Source organism: Silurus aristotelis (assembly GCF_946808225.1).
Source record: "Silurus aristotelis genome assembly, chromosome: 4".
NCBI lineage: Eukaryota > Metazoa > Chordata > Actinopteri > Siluriformes > Siluridae > Silurus > Silurus aristotelis.
The window spans coordinates 18,632,704-18,654,869 of NC_139577.1; the positions used below are offsets into that span (position 1 = coordinate 18,632,704).

Below are 22,166 nucleotides of genomic sequence, written 5' to 3' on the forward strand. Positions count from 1 at the left end.
TGAATAATGCTGAAATAGCTGGACATATGATGGCTACCTTGGCCAGAGTACTCTGTATTGTTCCCTCCATGCTGAGGGGGAAGGGAAGTGTAGGGAGAGGGTCCCGGCCCCAGCTGAGCAATCATATCCATCACGTTAGGCATGATCATCTGACTGGGACTCATGGTTTTAAAGCGTTTGGCCAGAGGGCCATCTGGATCCTCCTTTATGTGCAGCTCAGACTTTATGGGCACCGGCCGCCAACTACATGTGGGGTCAATGGTGACTTCCTCAAACTCCGAACTAAGGAAGGCAAAACAGAGAATTATGAGAACCCTAATAGTTTGTACAGGTCACCAACACTGAATGCACACAGAAAAGTTATGTAATAGCATAAATAGTTCATGACAGTGCAAAAAAAAAAACTAAATGTGAAAGTGTTTTTTTTTTTTTTTTTTCTCATACATACTTTTGGATGGCATTAAGAATTCCCCACATGTACTGGTCCACCTCCAGACCTTCCAGTAACGCGGTTTTACTTGGAACAGAGAGAGCCGTATAAATATAAAGTTGTGCAAAAAAGGACAAAAATTTTGGTCTTACAGTTCCCAGTGTTTTGGAACTTACTTGCATACAGGACACCTCCACGTCCCTCTCTCACAGTTCAGCTGCAGGTAGGACTCCAGGTCAAAACACTGCAGATAACACGTGGTATCAGTAACAGGAAAAATAGTATACCTGTTCTACCCTCATGAGGGGAAAAGCCTAAAATCATGGCAGAACATCCAAATGAAATACCTATCACAAAGTCACAAATCAGATGCAATTTATATAATATATAAATTATGCACTCGCACAACAGAAGCAACTATCCATTCTAATTTACACTGTGAATCTCCAGAGTGACATCTTGTGACATTTTGCTTTATTTAAAATGAACGAAGCATATCGTGTCTATAAAACATGGCAATTGGTGACAGATAAACTCGGCTCTATCGGCAGCACGATACAATTACAAAGGTTTTATGACACAGTGAGACAGCAAACATAAAGCTCATCTGAATTTGTTTTGAGTATCATTACGGTAAAAACAGATTGTTGTGCAGCTACAAGCCAAATGTAACACAATTGCCGAGTTTAAGTCACGTTCATAACACAAACAATGGAACTGAATGGATTTGTATGGAAATATTGCTTAATTTGCCTGTGCGAACATGGACTCACACGCTGATGTGGATACTCTGACTAACATGGAAGCATAACAGTAATGTTAGTGTGATTTGCCCAACATATGCGATGTAAGTTTACCTGCACATGCTTGCAGTCATGCCCCCGGGCTGGAAGTTGAATCCGCCGGAATGTTATGGGACACTTAAGGGACACTTTGATGGCTGTCTGCTCCACACCATCCTCTCCGTTCAATGTCGCGTTCCCAGAGGACGCTGCTACACTGCTAAAGTTTCGCTTTACTGCAAAGAACAAGAGAATCAGTAAGCAGAAGAAGAACGGCTGAAGCAAAAAAAGCAACAAACGGAAATTAATAGCAGTATAAATCAATAAGCCATAAAAGGGTCAGGGTTGAAGTGATTTTATCACAGGTATGGTTGTTGGAAAACAGAAGCCAAAACAGAGTCCCTAAAACCCACTGAGGTATGATCTAATCACTAGTCCCTAGTTACTTATTGCTTAAAAAAAAAGAATTATCTTGAATATTAATAATCAACATGGAAATTTCCCCACTGTGGGATAAATAAAGGTATATCTTATCTTATCTTATCTTAATATCTATATCGATACCATCAGTTTTAGTTAAAAGTTGTGTGTATATATCATCAACAGCTTTAAAAATCAACTCAACCAATTTCTTTTTACATTTGAATACAGAATTAGGTTCATTGTAGAGTGTGTCCACTTACTTTTGGTAATGCAGTGTTCTGCTGGCAGGAGCCTCTTCTTGAGCAGGCCCTGTAGGACAGATCTCACTGATGGCCTGTGCACCAGCTGCAGCACGAACAAGTGAGACTGCGACAAGAGCAGACATGTGTTAACACACCAGTGAGACTCCCACACCATCCAATCTCTTTTACATTAGTGTCCTGGGATAATGATATCTCCCCTTTGCCATTTGCTTTTCCAGCAGAAGCCATGAAACTGATACCAAATGCACACGGACACAAAACACACACACACACACACACACACACACACACACACACACACACACACACACACACACACACACACACACACACACACACACACACACACACACACACACACACACACACACACACACACACAGTGGAGAATCCTACTCAGACCTCAGCTGTTAAACCCACCCAGTGCTGCTATTACAGAATATTCAAAATTTTATTGATTTAGCAGACACATTTATCAAATATGAGTCATAACTGAGTCAGAATAAAATTTAACTACACAGCATGATGACCCTCCAGCAGGCTTGGGCTTTAATCTCACAACTTTAAGGTCAATAGTTCAAAGTGTTAACCACTGAACAACTGCTGCTCTGTTAAACGGGGTCAGTCAATGAGAAACTATACATTATTCAGAGTAAGGCTGTTAGCTGAAGTGCAGCAGTACTCACACAGCAGCAGGCTGTGACCGTAATCTGGATGGTGTTCCTTCCTGGCTGGCACACATGCTTCAGGTGCAAGGGTTTGTGGGATGTCTTGTTGTCTCCTCTCTCAATGGTGAGTGGCGTGGCATTAACGCTGACCTGCACTGAAGCTGGCCAGTTTGTGTTCATCTGCCGGTCCTCATGGTGGTAGCACTTAAACTGCAGCTCCAGGTCAGACCTAACACCAATCAGCAGTTTCTTGATTAACACACTAACCTCTTTTTTAATTATAATAATCAAACTTCTTACTTTCCTCTAGAGTAGTCTGTTATTTGAGGCATGCATCCGCAGTATAAAGATCAAATTTGTGCTCACTGACAGAAAAGTGCCCAAGAGAAGATCTTGTTCAAAAAGTTGTTAAGAGGACATGCAAAGCGGTTAAACCCACTCTCCTTCACTTCAAATGAAATCTTCAGCAATTAAATTAAAAACAGGAACGAAACGTCAGGAATAAAAAAAATAATAATAAAAAAAAAAAAAAACACCAAAACTCAAATAGGCAAAATATTTTTACACATTTTGATAATTAACCTAATATTTAAGCAACTTTAAGCAATTTTCATAAAATAAATATTGTTTATACATGTACTTTATGAATCTGTGGTGCTGATGCTGTTCCCTTCAAGCAGACATTTAAGAACCCCTGCCAAACACTGATCATTTTTGTTACTTGCACTAATGTAAAAAATCCTGTTTTTCATTGTGGATGCCACTTGTAAGTGTATGTTCAATTAACTTTTGCACTGTACACAAATGCATTCCATGCATGAACAATTCTATATCAATAAATGAATGCTTACTATGATTATGGTGAGTATTATTATTGTTGTTACTATTGCTGTTTATTCATTTATTTGTAATTCGCATACCTCCACATGAGTGTTTGATGAACGGAGGGCCGCAGGTGGAAGACGTGGTTGCTGACAGCCAAGTTGTGCTCCAGTCTGAATGGCTCGAGCACCACGCCGTCACGTACGGGGAAGGTCAGCCGCAGCTCCTCATTGGGGTTAGCTAAAAGCAGTACGCAGCATTAGCTCACACAAAAAGATCACGCACAAATGCCACGAGTACTTAGCTTTTTAACCGACACCCACTGCACTATTCACAGTTGAACTTTGCTGTCAGGGTCACATCATTTTTAACCTTCCCACTGAAATGCATGTATAATGAATGCACTCTGTGCAGATGTGAAGCAGACTGAGGCGAGATAAATGAGAAGTGGGACTTGCTCTCAACCACCTGAAGGTGTTAAGAGGATCAAACACTTCACTTCACTGCTGACTGATGCTGAGGTTTTAATAAAGCCTGACTGAAAAGCTTTAAACTGTGCTGTCAGAGACACTCACTCGGTGGAGGAGGCAGAGACGTCATATTCGGTTTCATATCAGGGGGAAACGGAGGCTTGACGTCCTGGTTGGGCGATAGGTATGGAGGGATACTGCTTCCTGGCGTCATCGGTGGTGTGGGATTTCCAGGAACAGGTGAATGAGGATAATTCACTACCTGCCGAGGAGGCTATGAGCGGAAAAATGCATATACATTTTCAATCATAAAATGTTTTAACAGTGATGAAGTCAAATGAAATATTGAATGAACAAAATCTAAAAATCTTTTTTTCTCTTTTTTTTTTTTTAGAAAGAAGCAAAATGATCTGCAAATACATGTCATTTGATATGAGTAAAATCATCTAGAAATAGCTCTAATAATCTTATATTTGGGTAATATTCAGGTAATCTAATATCATGAAAAACTGTAGTATGACTGTAGTCAAAATAATTTCCTTTGCTTTCATTTTTGCAGTTTACCTCGATAAGACATACCAGGGTGTCTCATATGTCTCATAAGTATAGCATCATAGGAAGAAAGTCTTATTTTGCCATTTCTTTTTTACTTTCTCATATGATGCAGGACTTATGGAACACCCTGTACAGTGAAAATGCTTGCATATAAACAAAGGGCCAACAAACTACTTACCCCACTGCCTTGATTATAGCCATAACTTCCTCCAGAGAAGTTGGTGTTTTGGCCATTAAATGGCTCCTGCTAAAGAAAAGATCAGCACATGATGAGCTGGGTAAGATAAAGAGTGATATTGATTTGCACTGAGCAGTTTGTGATATTTACCTTGTAGTACTGGCCCATGGGTACTCCTGAAGGCGGGTACTGGCCTGTGCCCTGCTGGCCTGGCATCCTCTGCCCAGGATAACTGGGAGAGGGCAAAGCTCTGGAGGCATTAGGGTTTGGGTACTGTCCTTGCTGACTAGGGAACTGGCCATTAGGTCCAAACTGCTGTCCCCCATAGTTGGGCTGAAAAGTGAAAAATAACTCACTTAGTGAACTTCGTATTTTTACGGAAATGTTTTTAAATGCAACGTCTAAATAAGAAAAAATAAACATGTACTGACAGATGCAATAAAAACTTAGCATGAACTTGTGTTCTACTCTTTTAGTTTTTCTAAAATGTTAAAACATTTAAAAATGTTTAAAAAATATAACTTACTGCCTTTATACATCTAATCAACAAGACAACATAATTTACAGTGGTGATAATAATATACTGTGTGAAAACGTGTTTGCCCCCTAAACCTAATAACTGGTTGGGCCACCCTTAGCAGCAACAACTGCGATCAAGCGTTTGTGATAACTTGCAATGAGTCTGTTACAGCGCTGTGGAGAAATTTTGGTCCACTCATCTATGCAGAATTGTTTTAATTCAGCCACATTGGAGGGTTTTCGAGCATGAACCGCCTTTTTAAGGTCATAACACAGCATCTCAATAGGTCAGGACTTTGACTAGGCCACTCCGTCTTCATTTTGTTTTTCTTCAGCCATTCAGAGGTGGACTTGCTGGTGTGTTTTGAATCATTGTCCTGCTGCAGAACCCAAGTTCACTTCAGCTTGAGGTCACGAACAGATGGCTGGACATTCTCCTTCAGGACTTTTTGGTAAACAGCAGAATTCATGGTTCCAGTCTTCCAGGTCCTAAAGCAGCAAAACAGCCCAAGACCATCACACTACCACCACCATATTTTACTGTTGGTATGATCTTCTTTTTCTGAAATGCGGTGTTACTTTTACGCCAGACGTAATGGGACACACACCTTCCAAAAAGTTAAACTTTTGTCTCGTCAGTCCACAGAGTGTTTCCCAAAAGTCTTGGGGATCATCAAGATGTTTTCTGGCAAAACTAAGACGAGCCTTTATAGGTTTTTTTGCTCAGCAGGGGTTGTCATCTTGGAACTCTGCCATGCAGACCATTTTTGCCTGGTCTCTTTCTTATGGTGGAGTCATGAACACTGAACTAATCTGAGGAAAGCGAGGCTTGCCGTTCTTTGGATGTTGTTGTGGGGTCTTGGACGAGTCGTCGCTGTGCTCTTGGGGTAATTTTGGTCGGCTGGGAAGGTTCTCCACTGTTCCATGTTTTTGTCATTTGTAAATAATGACTTTCTCTGTGGTTCTCTGAGTCCCAAAGCTTTAGAAATCGCTTTATAACCTTTTTCAGACTGATAAATCTCAATTACTTTATTTCTCATTTGTTTCTGACTTTCTTTGGATCTCGGCATGATGTCTAGCTTTAGAGGATCTTTTGGTCTACTTCACTTTGTCAGGCAGGTCCTATTTAAGAGATTTCTTGATTGTGAACTGGTGTAAAAGTAATCAGGCCTGGGTGTGGCTGGAGAAATTGAACTCAGGTGTGATAAACCACAGTTTTAACAGAAGGGGAAACATAATTTCACACAGGGCAATGTTAGTTTTCCCTCAATAATTAAAAACCTTCATTTAAAAACTGCATGTTATGTTCACTTGTGTTATCTTTTACTAATATTTAAATTAGTTTAATGATCTGAAACCCTAAAGTGTCACAAACATGTAAAAGAAATAAGAAATCAGGACACTTCAAATCAAACACTTTTTCACACCACTGTATATCATATTTCAGAAGTGTGCAATAATTATGTTCAGGTCATTTGAGCTGATTGCGACAAGGTCTAATAAATTAAACAGGCAAAAGTGTTAATATGAACCAATAAATGTATCAGGGTTTTTTTGGGTTTTTTTGTTTTTTACACGTGTGCATACTAATAATACTGGTAATAATTTAGATGAAGATAACATACACTATATGGGCAAAAGTATTTTTTATAAAACACCTGATTTTTCCAGCCATAGGTGGTTCCTACCCAAACTGTTACCACAATGTTGGAGGCACACAGTTGTATAGGATATCTGTGGATATGGTAAAATTTAAATTTCCCTTCACTTGAACTAAGAGACACAAACCTGTTCCAGCATGACAATGCCCCATGTACAAAGCTAGCTCCACGATGGCATGCTTTACATAGGTTGGAGTGGAAGATCTTAAGTCTATACAGAGCCTGCTATAAAGGTCTGGTCTCGACCCTATTGAACACCTTTGGGAAGAATTGGAACGCTGACTGCACCCCGGGCCTCCTCACCCTACTTTCTACAACTTTATTAATGCCTTTGTGGCTGAATGAGCACACATTTTCAAAATCACATTCTAAAATATAGTGTAACATCTTTAGAAAAAAAAGTGGAGTTTAATATAATAGCAAAAATTATGTATACAGTAATTCCCCGTTTAACGTTTACGTTTCAAAACCTCCTGCAATATACGAAAATCTGCGATAAACAGACGCCAACCCAAAAATTATATTTTATGTATACATTACTGTACTGTATTAACCATTTACTTCATTTCATGAATAATAATTATATTTTCATTAACAAATTTCATTATTTTACCATAAAAAACAATTCCCTATTAGTTTTTTGGTCTATCGTGTTAGTGGTGATGGACAGGTTGATGGACGAGGTCAGACAGGAATCTCCCTGGACTATGATGTTTGCCGATAATATTGTTATTTGTGGTGAGAGTAGGGAGAAGGTTAAGAAGAGCCTGGAGAGGTGGAGGTACGTGCTGGAGAGATAAGGAATGAAAGTCAGTAGAAGTAAGAGAGAGTACATGTGTGTGAATGAGAGAGAAAGCAGTTGATTGGTGCGGTTGCAGGGAGAAGAAGTGGAGGAGGTCAGGTACCTGGGATCAACAGTGCAAATTAATAGAGAGTGTGTTAGAGAAGTGAAGAAAAGAGTGCAGGCAGAGTGGAGTGGGTGGAGAAAAATGGCAGGAGTGATTTGTGATAGAAAGGTGTCTGCGAGAGTGAAAGTGAAAGTTTATAGGAGTGTGTTGAGACACACATATATATATATATATATATATATATATATATATATATATATATATATATATATATATATATATATATATATATATATATATATATGTATATGTACATATATATAATATTTGCACTGTATATTACTATATATACTATATATTATTACCTACTGCACCTTTTGTAAATTAATCGCCCTTATCCCTGTACACATGGACCTTATATTTACCTTACTGTTATTTGTTTTAAATAAGCCACTTATGCACTTCTGGTTAGATGCTAACTGCATTTCATTGGCTCTGTACATGTACCTTGCACAATTACAATAAAGTTACATCTAATCTAATCTAATCTAATCCAATATACATACAAAAATACATAGAATCTTATAGGCAGGTATTTACAACATTTCATGTATATAGTGTATTATGCATTGGGTTGTATTTATCGATAATATATTATGTATTATAAAAACTTTTATGATAGCTTTGGTCAAACTGCCAATCATCACCAAATAATAACCATAAAAGGAGTGTAATTTATTACCTCTCCAGGATAGGGCCTCTTTGTACCCTGCATTGGCATGGACTGAGGTCTAGGGCCTGGATATCCTTGCTGAGGCATCCTTTGGCCATGAGCCCCAAACGGCCCCATTCCTGGTGCTCGAGGTTGGTTCAGTCCCATTGGTGGGCCACTGATATTTGAACTGTTCATACCAGCACCCATGCCAGCTGGGTTCATGCCTCCTGCCATGGCTGGTGGGCCACGGGGTCCAGGCTGGTTCATAAACTGGCTGTTATAGCCCTGTGCAGGGCCCATCTGAAACGATGAGCACATCTGGAGAAAACAAGCATTACAATTACGCCCATACAAAAATCAAAAATACTTTCCAATCTGTATGTATTTTTAGTTATACTGTATTTTTTATCCTATTCTTACAATATGCGCCAAGTCACACACCTGTTGTACTTTTAAGGGTATCTGTCAATAAGCCGGCAAGGGAATCAATGTCATGGTTTTAATCTGACTGAAAGTGCATTACTCACCTGTCCATACTGGTTCATGTCCTTATTGGTTTCCTGCAGGGCAGCGACAGTTGCCGTGGCAGTTGCTGTTGCGGTGGCAGCAGCGGCGGCAACAGCAGCAGCAGCGGCGGCAGCAGCAGGCTGGGTAAAGTCGGATGGAGGCCGAGTGTGAGGGGGCATACCTATCCCACCAGGAGCATTCGGAACACCAGGGTAACTACAAACACAAACACAAAAAAACTTAATATCCCATCCTAATGATCTTCTTAATATACATTTTGGGTATCTGTGGCAAGATTTCAATAGCTTATACATCAACTATAAAGGCAATTAAACAAATAATTCTTTCTGCTTGTTTAAAAAACTGACATCATTGACTCTGCTGGATTTCTAGATACATCCTTAATCACTATTCTCGCTCTTGCTCTTTCTCAGCTTGGCACTATGGGAAGGTGATATCATCTCTTTTGAGAAAACTCCTGGAAGACTAACATCTCTGAGCTAAGTGTTGGCTTGGCATTGAAATAAAATATCAAATGTCACTAATGGAAGCTTCATTGCCACGTTTATTGAATTTCTCACAGAATGGGGCAAGGAGAGTCTTCTCTTTTTTGTAGTATCCTTTCCGCCAACGTGTTTCATTCCCGTGTGCTGATTTGTCTTTTCAACTCTCACCTCCCACTGAATCCTCCAGCTCCAGGATGCCCTGCTCGCCCGTACATGCTCTGCTGCATGTAGGCTTGGGTGGAGCCACCTTTAGCTGAGAACTGCTGCTGTTGGCCAGGAAACTGAGGGGAGTTCAGCCCTGGGTTGTTGGCCGACATGCCAGACACAATTCCATTGCCTCCAGGGTTCATGGGGTTGTTGGTGTTAACCATGGGGTTGCCCAATACCTATTTTAGTGACAGCAGGAGCAAACCTTCAGTTGCCATTGATATTTAAAGAATACCAAAGATATTCAAGTAGGAGCACTGGATACATTAGCGTATATTGTGCCTCTCACCTGACTTTGTGATGTATTGGTCACCCCCCATACAGTCGTCACTACTGACAGTGAGCCTGGGGCCTGGCTGGCATTCTGCTGCCAGGGAACAGAGTCGTACGGAAAGGACCCATCACTGTAAACAAAGCAAAACCATCAGCCGCATGAAATAAAAACAACTTCCTAGCTCTATGCAGCAGGGTCTGGAGCAACAATAGGCCATGTATGGGTCTTGACTTTCAGTAAGAATTCCCTATTTAATAGAGAACATTGTTTCTCATGGAACCAAAGATGTAAGATCCACCAGGGAGACTTCCTTGGCAACCAATCACAGCTCAGGTCATGAGTACAGAATGTTCTATTAAACATAACTTCATTGAGCCAGCGTTCCCCTTCTGCTTAGATGCCCCAGAGGCCTTTAGGCATTGTATCAACAAACAATTCTACTACCCCAAGTTCTTTACAGACTTACACAGATAAACGTTTAAAGCAAGGTGGGATATCATCAAATGTTTTCTTGATCTTGGGGAGTTTTGAGTTTGCAAGCTATCTAAGTCATCTTACAATGATGCAATGTTTACGCAGCATGTCTGACAAAACTTTGACTGTGGGTGTCTTGGAAAAGATGAGGTAGAGGCAAGAGGTGGTAACAACAGGCCTTCAATAAAAAAAGAAACCTCTTTAGCTTATATTATTTAGATCATTTCTATTTATTGTAGATGTTCACTGTAAGCAGTGTCCAAATATATTAATTACATTTCACTTAAAGAGGAACAAAGTGAAATAAAAGTGACTAGATGTTGTAAATAGGTAACAAAGAGATGACTTTAGCTGCTGTTGCTTTACCACCTACTATAATTTGCATTCACACCTGTGCACACACACCTCCCATCCCCAAGTTTGTGAAGAGATTTTGCGTATGTCATTTACATTTATTTACATTTATTCATTCATCTGATGCTTGTATCCAAAGCAACTTAGAAAAGAGCCAAAATCCAATCCAAGGATTATTGCTCTTCAGTTGGGTTTAAAGGTCTTGCTCAATGGCCCTACAGTACGGTTCTGGCTGTTCTGAGATTAAATTTAGCAGAACCTTAGCATTAACATAGTGTTCCCACTGTCCCAGTTCCATAAAAGTTTTTCTGATGCTAATCATAAACAGACCCTAAGTATAACTAACATTATACATCTTATTTTACAAGTATATTGCTATCAATTTTGAAGAGAAGTCAAATAGGATATCTATTGTTAAAGCATGAACAGAACATCATTAAGCTTAATGTTATAAGAGAGTGGTCATTATAGTTTTTGAGAAAGGTCTAGTGAGGGACAGACTAGATTTCAAGAGTGTTAATACTGACCCGTGGGAGAGCGAGGGCTTCATAGAGTTCATGGGTGGCTGCATAGGCACTTTGCCCTGGGGTTCGTTTTGCCGATTCTTCTGGTGCCGCAGCAGGAGGAGCCGACCGAGCTCCTCGCACCAGGATGACAGCAGTGCTAAAAGAGAGAGAGAGAGAGAGAGAGAGAGAGAGAGAGAGAGAGAGAGAGAGAGAGAGAGAGAGAGAGAGAGAGAGAGAGAGAGAGAGAGAGAGAGAGAGAGAGAGAGAGAGAGAGAGAGAGAAGAGAGATAATGAGTCTACAGATTGAAAGGCGCATGAACCATAATATGATATTGGAATATAAGACTTGCAATGTGCTTTGTTCTTCATTTATATAATCTACATTCACTACCCTGATTTGAGTTGTTTATTTCTGTTTCCAAAAATAAAATTTTCACCTACAGTTGATAAATTATACATTTTAGTCAAGGGATTTGATAAATGACAAGCAACACCATGCTGGAGAAAAAATGCCTACAGTAATTCAGCGAGACTGCAATGCAATAACACATCAGCATCTCGCCTTAACCTTCACTGACAAAAACATCCTCTTTCAATTGCAAGCTGCAGTTTAAGCCTTTACCACAGGAGGACTCTGCAGTCCTGCATTTTTCCCAAGCATTTCGAGTCATTCCGGCCTCTCTCAGGATCATATGCTTTTCATCTGCAGCGCATTGTAAGCAGTGATCCTACTACAAAAGACTGCTCTTGTCTTCTTGTGGTGGGAGGATGAAAAAGCAGGAGAGGAAGAGAGAGAAGACCGAGGTACTGGGAATACTGAATCATGTCACGGCAACAGTTCACTGTTTGTCTTTCTCTATATCTCTGACTCAAATAAGTGCTTTAAGTGCTCTTTCTCTCTCTCTCTCTCTCGCTCTCTCTCTCTCTCTCTCTCTCTCTCTCTCTCTCTCTCTCTCTCTCTCTGTGTTTATTCAGCACCTGTGTGCAGTGAAATGGGGGAAATGAGAAAATATAAGCGATCTATGCTGTCCAATACAGGACCACTCAGCTACCAGATACAGCATAAATAACAGCCATGAACTGCCTCACCAGTGCAGTCTTCTCTCCACCATCAAAAAGACGGTGCGAGGCAGAGGCATGAAATATTTCCTTTAATACAAAATGAGTTTATTCCCTGGAACAATAGCCCTCTTTCTTCCCTAGACCCCACCACAGAGACAGTGGATAGAGAATAAAAAATGCCCTGTGTGCTTATTTCGACACAAAGGGTGGTGTTAAAGAGTCTTTTTCTCCTTGTCTGGGAGACTGCAGCGCTCTCTGAGCTGAGTGCATGCTCTCTCTGTCTCTGTCTCTCTCTCTCTCGCTCTCTCTTTGGTGCACAGAGACAGACGTCTGCTTTAGCTCTTTCCTCCCTGTATCGATCAGCCAGTAATGACTAATAAGACTGCTCAGCTGTCTCCAGTGCCTTTAATGCTTGGAGAATGTAAACGAGCAAACACGCGTCTGACAAGCAGAAAAGACCCGTGTGCACAGAACACATTTTCACCAACATCTCGGCTTTATCACACACGGTGTGCACACCTCTTTGAAAGACACGCGATCCCTTGTGCGCACCGTTATTCATTACATTTCCAGCAACTCGTGTTATTCGTTGTTCTACCGACGTCTGTCTCTTGTCTGTCTGGGTTATAAAACATACAATTACAGTAAGGTCGTGTATCGGTACACATATCAAAGAGCCGTATTTGAAAGCGAGTGCGGCTCACTACACGACAGGCATGAAAAGCCGTCGCAGCAGGCTCGGAGCAAGAGGCTGGAATCACCCACCTATTTAAATGGGAATTATTCCACCCTGCCATTATGGAGAGCTTATCTCCGCGCTAAATCACCACCTCTGCATGCTGGCAACTGCTATTTTCTCACAAAAGACCAACTTAGAACTCATATGACAGGTTACAGCCAGCCACTGCCTGCCAATTCCTCTCTGAAGTCCCCTGCTAGCACTCCTCCTACACCTAACAAAGAGAAGAGCACTCATGACTGCTATCCAGGCTGTGCATTAGGTGCAAAGGAAAAAAATAAACACAGAAAAACAATCTGTACTTAGCTTTAACACAAGAGCAACTTTAGCAGCAATCATCAAGCAAAAACATCTTCGTTTTTAAATAGCCTTCTATTTGTTCCTACTACATCTCCTATGTTTTGATCGGTGTGGTGACATTCCCTCCAGTTAGTAATTCTGCTTTAACCACGTCTCCCATAAACACACCCAGTTCTGCCTCTATTTTCTTCTCATCCTTCTCCCTGTACTGTTCTATCCCTCCCTCTTTCTGCCACAGACACCTGCTCCATCCGATGTTAGCTGTGGATTGGGTGTTGGGCGAGTTGGCAGTGGGCGATATAGCTCTGTCACAGGAGTACTAAGGCACTCTTTTCTGGCATTTTTGGCAGCCTGCAGAACAGAAGTGTTCTCGCTTTCAATGGTTCTATGTTAAGTTAATGACAGCAAGCAGCATGGTGCTGTGGGTGGGTTAGGGCGAAAGCTAGGTATGATGAGCTAGACTGTACTGCCTCTACAGACTGTAGTAGAATAATGTGTATGTGTGTTCTGGCTTTGTGTCGGTCTGCAGCATGGTGATGGAGAACAGGATGCCAGGGTTGGCACACAATGGCACGCTTTAGCCAGAGACAGACGCAGAAGGAGGCAGAGGCAGCAGACACACAGCAGGGCTTCCACTGGGCCAGGCGAGCTCCAATCATCCAGTGCTGAGCCTCTACTAACACTAAATTATCCAGCAGCAGTCAACAGCTCATGATAGACTAGCGTAAAATGTCCAGAAGTCTTACAATCTAATACAAGTTGAAGGATTGTGATCTACCAATGCAAACAACCGTTTTCGGTAATACCCTTTTTCTCCAAAATTTACAGTACAGTAATTGCCTTGGTGAGGCAGAAGCAGGGTTAGGTATAACGCCATATTCTGGAAAGCTATAAAAAGAAAATGCACCCTTCATTACGTTTAGTTTTCATTTAATACATAAAGGAGTCAACAACTGCAAAATGCCACAAATCTGTGAGTCCTGTGAAAAGCGTTAATGGCCGGGTTTAGTTCATAGCCAACATCGCGCCATTCTGTGCTACAGCTTTGGTGTTCGGACACTTCAAAGGTACACCAAATATATCAAAGCTAACAATCAGCAGCAGGAAAACATGCCACGGTTATAAGATCTAGCGTACAAATCAAGAATACACATCCCCTGACACTGGGTGCAAGTTATAGTTCAGAAATTCAATTCAATTATATTTACAATTTAATACTGTGAAAAAATGTACTATAATTAAGATGACATTACAAGCACTGATAACTTTAGGAACCCTGACAGCTTTTCATGAGAGACCAGTGGGCTTTGAATTATCATAGAGCAGATTGCTGTACTGAAAAATATGTTGCAAAACTAAGAGAATTCAAATTCTGAATTCATTTTCAGGTCTGACCTACATTCAAATGATACACATCCTAACAAGCACCAAGTCTACACATCTTATTAACTAATAATATATGTACCTCTTCATGTTATTACCCTTCATGTTACATGTTTAACATGTAATAGTATTCCTATAGTATTCCTAATAGTATTCCTTGGCCGTAAACTTTTCTTATTAGCACATTAAGATGTGTTCCTAAAAAAAAGACATCAGTGCACTTCTGTAAGTTGCTCTGGATAAGATCATCTGCTAAGCGTTGTAAATGCAAATGTCATAATCATAGTCTGGCTCTTAGGAAACAAGCTCTGCTGATCCTAGTATATCAGATCACTCAGTCGTCCAGTGGACAACAGTCCGTGGCCCACCAGAAAGCTGGCAAACAGGCTAGACATTTCAGACATGACCACTCTTAGTGTCTCATTTCCCCCTCAATCTATCCCCTTTTAGCTTCATTTTGGGGGTAAGAGAACTGATGCCCATCAATCCCTCCTGCAGATCATGGTAAATCCTCTAACATGCGGGTCTCCAGTGGTGTTTGTTACCCTGGTAACACAAATAGACCTCAAATCTGTTCAAAATATGTGTGCTCACCCCATAGGTCTTGCCCCCCCATTCCTGCACCACGTCTTAACCATCGCCTTTTTATGAGATTTTTTAAGTAGGACAAAGCCTTTCCATCACTAATAAAATGGAGATTGCAACAAATAGGCAGTGGTGTAATGGAGAAAGGCCAGAACGAACAAAGCCATCAAAGTGTAGAACTCCACTTGACTCTATAATCACAGTCTGGCCTTATCAGATAGCAGATTTCTGCCTGGCCCAAGCAGGCAGCCCACTGTGCCAAGCACAGCACAGTGCCCTCGTCTTTTCCATTACTTATTCATTGAATGTATTACATCTCCGCATGTGAAGGGGCAGGCTGTAGGAAAAGAAGATTTGATTATTAAGAGTGGTGAGAATTATGAAGTGATAATGTTTTGGATAGAAACTCTTCAACGAGGCCGATCTGCATGTTAATTTGTTCTGATGAAGGATTTCTGTTATATTATTAGCTCAAGGTTTGCATGTCTAAAGGGCAATTTTATTTTGAAAAGTAAAGCTGTTCCCAGGGAATGATCGTGTGTTAGTTTAGTCTTAAATCTTCTAAACAATTACATTTCTTCTCGATCTACACAATGGGCATTATTATTCCAGAATGCATGACCCAAATCAGTATCTTCCAAAATTGAAACAATATTTAACCCCATTTTCTGTAATCCTCTATCGCATTTCCTTTGCTCTACTTTAATTCCTCTGCTTTTTCAGTCTCTGTCTGCGTGGTGAGGTTATTATTGCTCAATCCGCATGGCTGTCATGCTGGTGAATGTTTAAAGGCCATCATGTCGCGTTGTCTTGTCATATCCACATGACACTATAGAACAGGTTACTTCCTGCCTTACATTGTCATCATTCAAACCCTTCACTCTGCCAGCTAATGGATATAATAATAATAATGATAATAATAATAATACTCATCATTATAATTATTATTATAATTTCTGAACAGTCTTATTATATACAGACAACTCACATTGCAGGTAATGTTGGTAATATGTCACAGTGCATAAGTACAGAAGTGAATGCAAACAAAACAAACAACAATGTGGTGAATACACAAAATATAAGTACAAGAAAAGTTGAAGCCTAGTATCCTATTTAAGTTGTTTGGAAATGAAATACGTATACAATATTTGTTTCAGTCTAAAATGTTCAATCTGTTCTTATGCAAAAAGTGCAAGCTGTTCGAAAGAATTGCCAAAGTATTTAAAGCTGTAATACCAGGCTATTAAAACACTTATCACTGACAGGGAAAATATGGATTTTTCTTTTGATTTTTAAATAAAATACTGTAATTTTGTGGTTAGATATGTGCAACCAGTATCTGTCACCAAATATCTATGTGGATAATTCACACCAGAAAGCCACCTCTGTCCCATTACACCAAAAGCAGTATGTATATTTATATCACAAACATACAGTATACATCTCGCATCCATTTACGTCCACAATACTTCCCTCCATCTTGTTAAATACAAAGATCATTCTGGAATCTGGATGAGAACTGCACAGAGATGTTATTTAGTGTATGAAGGTGCAGAAGGAGTGTGCTTCCACCTGAACTCTGCTATTATCTAATGACACCGTGCAGGTCCTACCTTATGAGGGAAGCCTACATACCAATTACAGCTACAACTGATCCTGAGTGCAGGCTGCATGCATGCTGCGGGACCTATTAAACCCTGACCGATTCTAGTGAGTCAAATGGTGGCCTCCCCTACCTCTGATGTAAAGGCTCAGGACACATCTGTACACACACAGCAGGTGAGCTGTACACACTGTAAACCTACTGCAATCCTGAAGTTTTAACCACACAAGAGCTAAGGATTTAATACCACAATTTGTATCAATATACAAATAATGTTGTTCAGTCCTCCAAATATTGATATGCATATCTATATTCCGATACAGAAACAGTCATATAATAATTACACTCACCGGTGTATTATTGTGGTTTATTCCTGCCTTTGATTTTATTTAATTGATTATAGTATAACCAAAATTCTGGTCAATTAATAGCCTAAACCAGGAGCAGGTTGTAAATAAAGATGTCATTTAAATGAGACAGAAAAAAAGTGCACCTCCTATCTGTACACCTTCTTTCTAGAGCACAATGATAACATTTATATTCTGTTACATCTCTACTAACCAAGGTCGTACACTGAGGCTATTTAGTGTGCAGTCAAAACAGTGCAAATACAAGGATTTCTGTCAATGCAGATATAATATTTAAGCTGCCGGAGTGAACTGACTAAAACATATCAGACTGTATTGTATCTACAAAAGCAAGTGCAATGAATGAAATAAGGATTACTCACAAAAAGGCATTAACAACACAGAGGCCAGCCCCAGAAGTGAAGGACACACAGATGAAGGTATTGCTTACACATACGTAGTAATATGTAATAAAATAAGGAAATAAAGAGGCAATTGGCAATGACTGGCACAGTCTGAAAAAGCTTTTCCTTGTTCTGCAGTATTAAGTGAGTGCAGAGCACACTTTGAAAATATGATAAAAAACATAACTGAGCAGCACATGCTTCTGTGATACAGTTATGGATGCCTATTTAGCAGCCAACGAGCCACACACACCCCCGCGAGAGGAAGCACATCGAAAGCGTCTGTGTCACTGTGACTCAGCTCCTGTGACTGCTCACAGATGAAAAAAACAAAAACAAAACAAAACAAACAAAAAAAACAATAAACAGAATGAATGTCTATGGTGACAATGGCGGGGGGAGAGCGAAAGAGGAACAGAGAGAGAACGAGCTCTCCACTGGATGTGTCACACAAACCAAATGAAGCTAGAACACAGAAGAGTACCTGAGTCACTTTGACATCTCCTGCAGGTGGTGGTTTCTGTAGGGTTCAAATTCAACATTTTACTCATGGGGGCAAAGAAAACGTCAACACAAACAATGCAACATTAACAAAAAAAATCAATTTTCAGATGAGTGGCTTGATGAAGCATGAATGGCTCTTAGTCATTAGTCTTAGTCTAACTGTCATAGTCTGGAAGCAGCACTTAAACAGTTGTGTGCAGGAATGCAGGATTTGATCAGCCATAAAAAAAAGCCCAAAATATATATATATATATATATATATATATATATATATATATATATATATATATATATATAGACATTCTAATCACAAATTACCAGTGTTAAATGACCTACATATAACTAAAAACATATATTTGCCTTGTTTTGAGTTTGATGTATTCTATTAAATCTTTTACAGATGTAGCATTCCTTTCCTAGTCTATATAAATTAATGTGCAAGCATGAACCAGAGCCAGCTGAATTCCTCATGTTTATCATATCTCTACATACTGAAGATGTAGAGAAATGTCTAAATGTTATGCTGTTTCTGGTTGTTAATCTCTGCCAAGCCTTTCAAACCATCGAGACATAAGAAAGCAGTGGCTGAAGTTGATCTTTTCTGATGTCCCTGAGGGTTTTTAGGTCTGTTAAACTGTTTGCTCAGCACTTTTCAGCTAGAACTGCTGGAACACAGCAAAGACGTGCCAAAAAGTCACTGCTGCAATCCATAAATAGCTCGTCTCTCCCCGATGTTTTATCTGTTAATGACTACACAGTATGAACATTGAATTAAAGAGACATCTTCATCCAGCAATAGCATTCTAACACTTTACAGTACAGTCATAGGTAAATTTGTTCATGGTTGTGACATCAAAGCCACAATGCATGTCAAATGCCTGAGCTTAGATCTTGGTTTTTTTTGTATACGGACTGCATCAACTGCTTTTGACATTTAAAAAAATCTGATACTGGTTTTAACAAAAGAAGAAAAATCTGTGACATGATATATATTTTCTCCTAAATGAGTATTGGAGCTCTTGTACTAGGGAGTTCTTGTCCATAAGCACAGCATAAGACATGTTTTTGAACACACTTCCTGTTTATATATTTCTCTCAACTTCAATATGACAAATCCCCTTCTAGTTTCAAAACAACCTAGCTGAGTGAAAAAAAAACTTTCATAGATCAATTTCAGAAAATTAGTTCTTTAGTGTAAATATGTATTTTATACAAGCTTTTTCGTCTTTATGTGTATAGGCATACATTTTTTACAAACATTTGTTTCTAATAAATAGTTTATAATCCCTTCAGCAAAATTATTTAAATAAATACCTCGTTAAAATGGTTGTAAATTACAAAATCAGATTTTTTCTAATTTAATTCAAACAAGAGACAGCATCCCTAATCATTACTTAGGCATAGCAAAATGCTATAAAATCATATGTTCTTTTTATTACCATTTAAAAGCTCTTTTAGTACTACACATAAAATATAAGTCTAATACGTATTTGAGATTATATTGGCATCATCGTATTTGTAATTTTCTATTAGCCAGGCAGAGGCATCTCAGTGGCTAAGGCTTCATGCTACCAATCAGAAAAGTGTGGGTTTATATCCCATCACTGCCAAGTGGCCACATTTGTGTCCTTAAGCATGACCCTTAAGCCTTAATTGTTCATTTGTGCAATGTCTAAATATAAGTCTCTTTAGATAAACGTGTCAGCCAAATTGAGCAAAATAAGCAAATGTAACTCGAATGTGAATTACTTATATTTCACCTAGTACCAGTTAATAGAATCCTTGCAATCCATATATACTGTATAAAGACTACATCATATGGCTGAGTACATCGACACTAATCATAAAAAGTGCTTTGCTGTAGGATACTCACTAACCAGCTAGTTAGTAGAATGCTAGCTTTTTATTTACAGCATTTGGCACATGCCCTTATTTATCACTTTAAATGATTGGATTCAGACAACTAAGCAGTTAAGGGTTAGGGGCCTTGCGCAAGGCAGTTTGGTGCTAGGATTTGACCGACAACCTTCTGATCAGAAGTTCAATGGATTTACCACTAAACTACCACTTTCCTTATAGCCAGCTAACCACATAATCATCCTTTTGTATTTAATGTACTGTACATCAAAAACTTCTGCTTATTTGTTTTACCTCATGACAATTATTGGAGTCTCTAGTCAAGGCATCTTTTAAAACTGATTCCATATCTATTAGCAACTGTGATATTTCTAACAGTCGTCTAAGAGTGCACTGCTAAAAAAAAAAAAGAGTGTCTGCGAAAAAAAATTCAGCGATTCAGATTTCTCGATTCTTGTACACTACTGACCTGATCCTAATATAATAAAGCAAATCCATTTTATTCAAGTAACATATAATCATACAACTATGTAACAATGGTTTGGCTAGGAAGCTTTGAAATGTCACTGTTAGCATAGAGCATGGCCTTAAAATAATGCGACTGACACGAATTACAAAAAAAAAAGGAGTAAAAAAATATAAGAAGAAAATAGCTATCAACCGAATACACAAAACAGTGTTTCAGTCTGATGTTGTGACTCGTGTAGCTCAATATATAGTTAGCTGCATGTAAGAGGTTACAATAACAAAAAGAAAAACACAGTCAGGGAGATTTGGCAGGATTGGCACATATGCTAATTTCTACCTCAGCAAATTTGAATGAACTGCATTAAATTCACTACTTTTTATGTCCCAGAAATATCCTGTATAGCTAAATGCTCATGCTGTGTGAATGGTCTGTGTGAGAGCTGATTATATCACTGTCTACAAACAAGCTCCAGAAAAGCAGAGCTATTAACCGCACCGCACCAAGGAGGCAATGTCACTCGTGGCAATGTCAACAGCGGGATCCTGAATATAGAAAACCACAATGCATTTCACCGTTTTTGTCTGTTACAATTCACACGCATTCAACACTACATTAAAAAGAGTTCACACAGTTTGATAGTACTAATGTCAAGTTTGTCAAGTTTATTTCTATAGCGCTTTTCACAACAGATATTGTCTCAAAGCAGCTTTACAGAATTTTAAGAGTGAATGGTGTGCATTTATCCCTGATGAGCAGCCATGGCGACTGTGGCGAGGAAAAACTCCCTTAGATGTTATGAGGAAGAAGTACTAAAAACACTTAGATTGTTGTACGACTTATGTGCTGCATGCCAACGGCTAAACTGTTTCTATAAATGAGATTTTACAGCGGTTTACAGTTCTATTAGGTGGTCTTTCTTTAGAAGGTCACATAGTTCAACTGCCTTTTTTTTTTTTTTTTTTTTTTGCCAATTACGCTCTTTTCATTATTGGAGCAGAACTTGTAAACTTGAAAGGTTTACTAAAAACAACTTTTTTAGTGCCATTATAATGATTAGTGCACATATATTCATATATGTATACTCTATAAATATGGGCAACTACTATACTATTTGTTGTCTCTGAAGTCTTGTCCACATCATGACTGCCTTATATGTGAAATTTAAAATCAATTCACAGGTTCAGTTTGAATGTTTTCAAATTTTTACATATATTCTTACATTATATTACATATAATGAACTGTGGTGAATGCAGCTTAATAAAAAAAAAATACTGTCACTAGATTGGTCTAAAAATCCTGAGCAGCCTACCAAAAATAATATGATTTCATCTGTTACAAATTTGGCATTCATAATATTTGATATAAGATTATTCTCCAGACAAGATCTCATTATGCTGAATATATTTACTGGAAGCTTGTACTAATGATGATGCATGATGCCTACCAAACTATACTGACTCAATTCTTTGGCCATTAAGAAATAACGACACTTAAAAACACATGCTAATGAATAAATTATGCATGGAGTCTGAACAGTTTTACAACGCAGTATGTGCACACAGTGTTGGTCTATATATACAAATTTTTTTTTTTAGATAATGGAATCTTAATATATAATGATTTAACTATCAAGTATCATAGATCCTACTGTACATGACCGAGATAATAACACCCTGTGTCAGCTCTGCCTTAGTACAAACAGCACAACAAAGGAGACATTTGCCAGTCTGAACTACAACACCACTGTTGT

At 39.1% G+C, this 22,166-nt stretch overlaps 1 protein-coding gene across 10 annotated transcripts in view; it reads right to left on the reverse strand.

The window, feature by feature from the left end:
• Positions 1-22,166, reverse strand: part of zmiz1a (zinc finger, MIZ-type containing 1a) — a 112,862-nt gene that overhangs the window by 5,841 nt on the left and 84,855 nt on the right. For 4 of the 10 annotated variants that reach the window (XM_083540335.1, XM_083540334.1, XM_083540338.1 and 1 more), the window contains 15 exons: positions 11,184-11,319; positions 9,844-9,958; positions 9,516-9,733; positions 8,862-9,057; positions 8,362-8,652; positions 4,742-4,924; positions 4,592-4,660; positions 3,964-4,132; positions 3,487-3,628; positions 2,585-2,795; positions 1,896-2,001; positions 1,288-1,448; positions 607-674; positions 449-517; positions 38-282 (listed from right to left, as the gene is read on the reverse strand). In XM_083540335.1, coding sequence (XP_083396461.1) covers positions 38-282; positions 449-517; positions 607-674; positions 1,288-1,448; positions 1,896-2,001; positions 2,585-2,795; positions 3,487-3,628; positions 3,964-4,132; positions 4,592-4,660; positions 4,742-4,924; positions 8,362-8,652; positions 8,862-9,057; positions 9,516-9,733; positions 9,844-9,958; positions 11,184-11,319 — 2,379 coding nt within the window. Of the gene's footprint in view, positions 1-37; positions 283-448; positions 518-606; positions 675-1,287; positions 1,449-1,895; positions 2,002-2,584; positions 2,796-3,486; positions 3,629-3,963; positions 4,133-4,591; positions 4,661-4,741; positions 4,925-8,361; positions 8,653-8,861; positions 9,058-9,515; positions 9,734-9,843; positions 9,959-11,183; positions 11,320-18,069; positions 18,106-22,166 lie in introns of all 10 variants that reach the window. The other 6 variants (XM_083540336.1, XM_083540331.1, XM_083540339.1 and 3 more) reach the window with 3 other exon arrangements.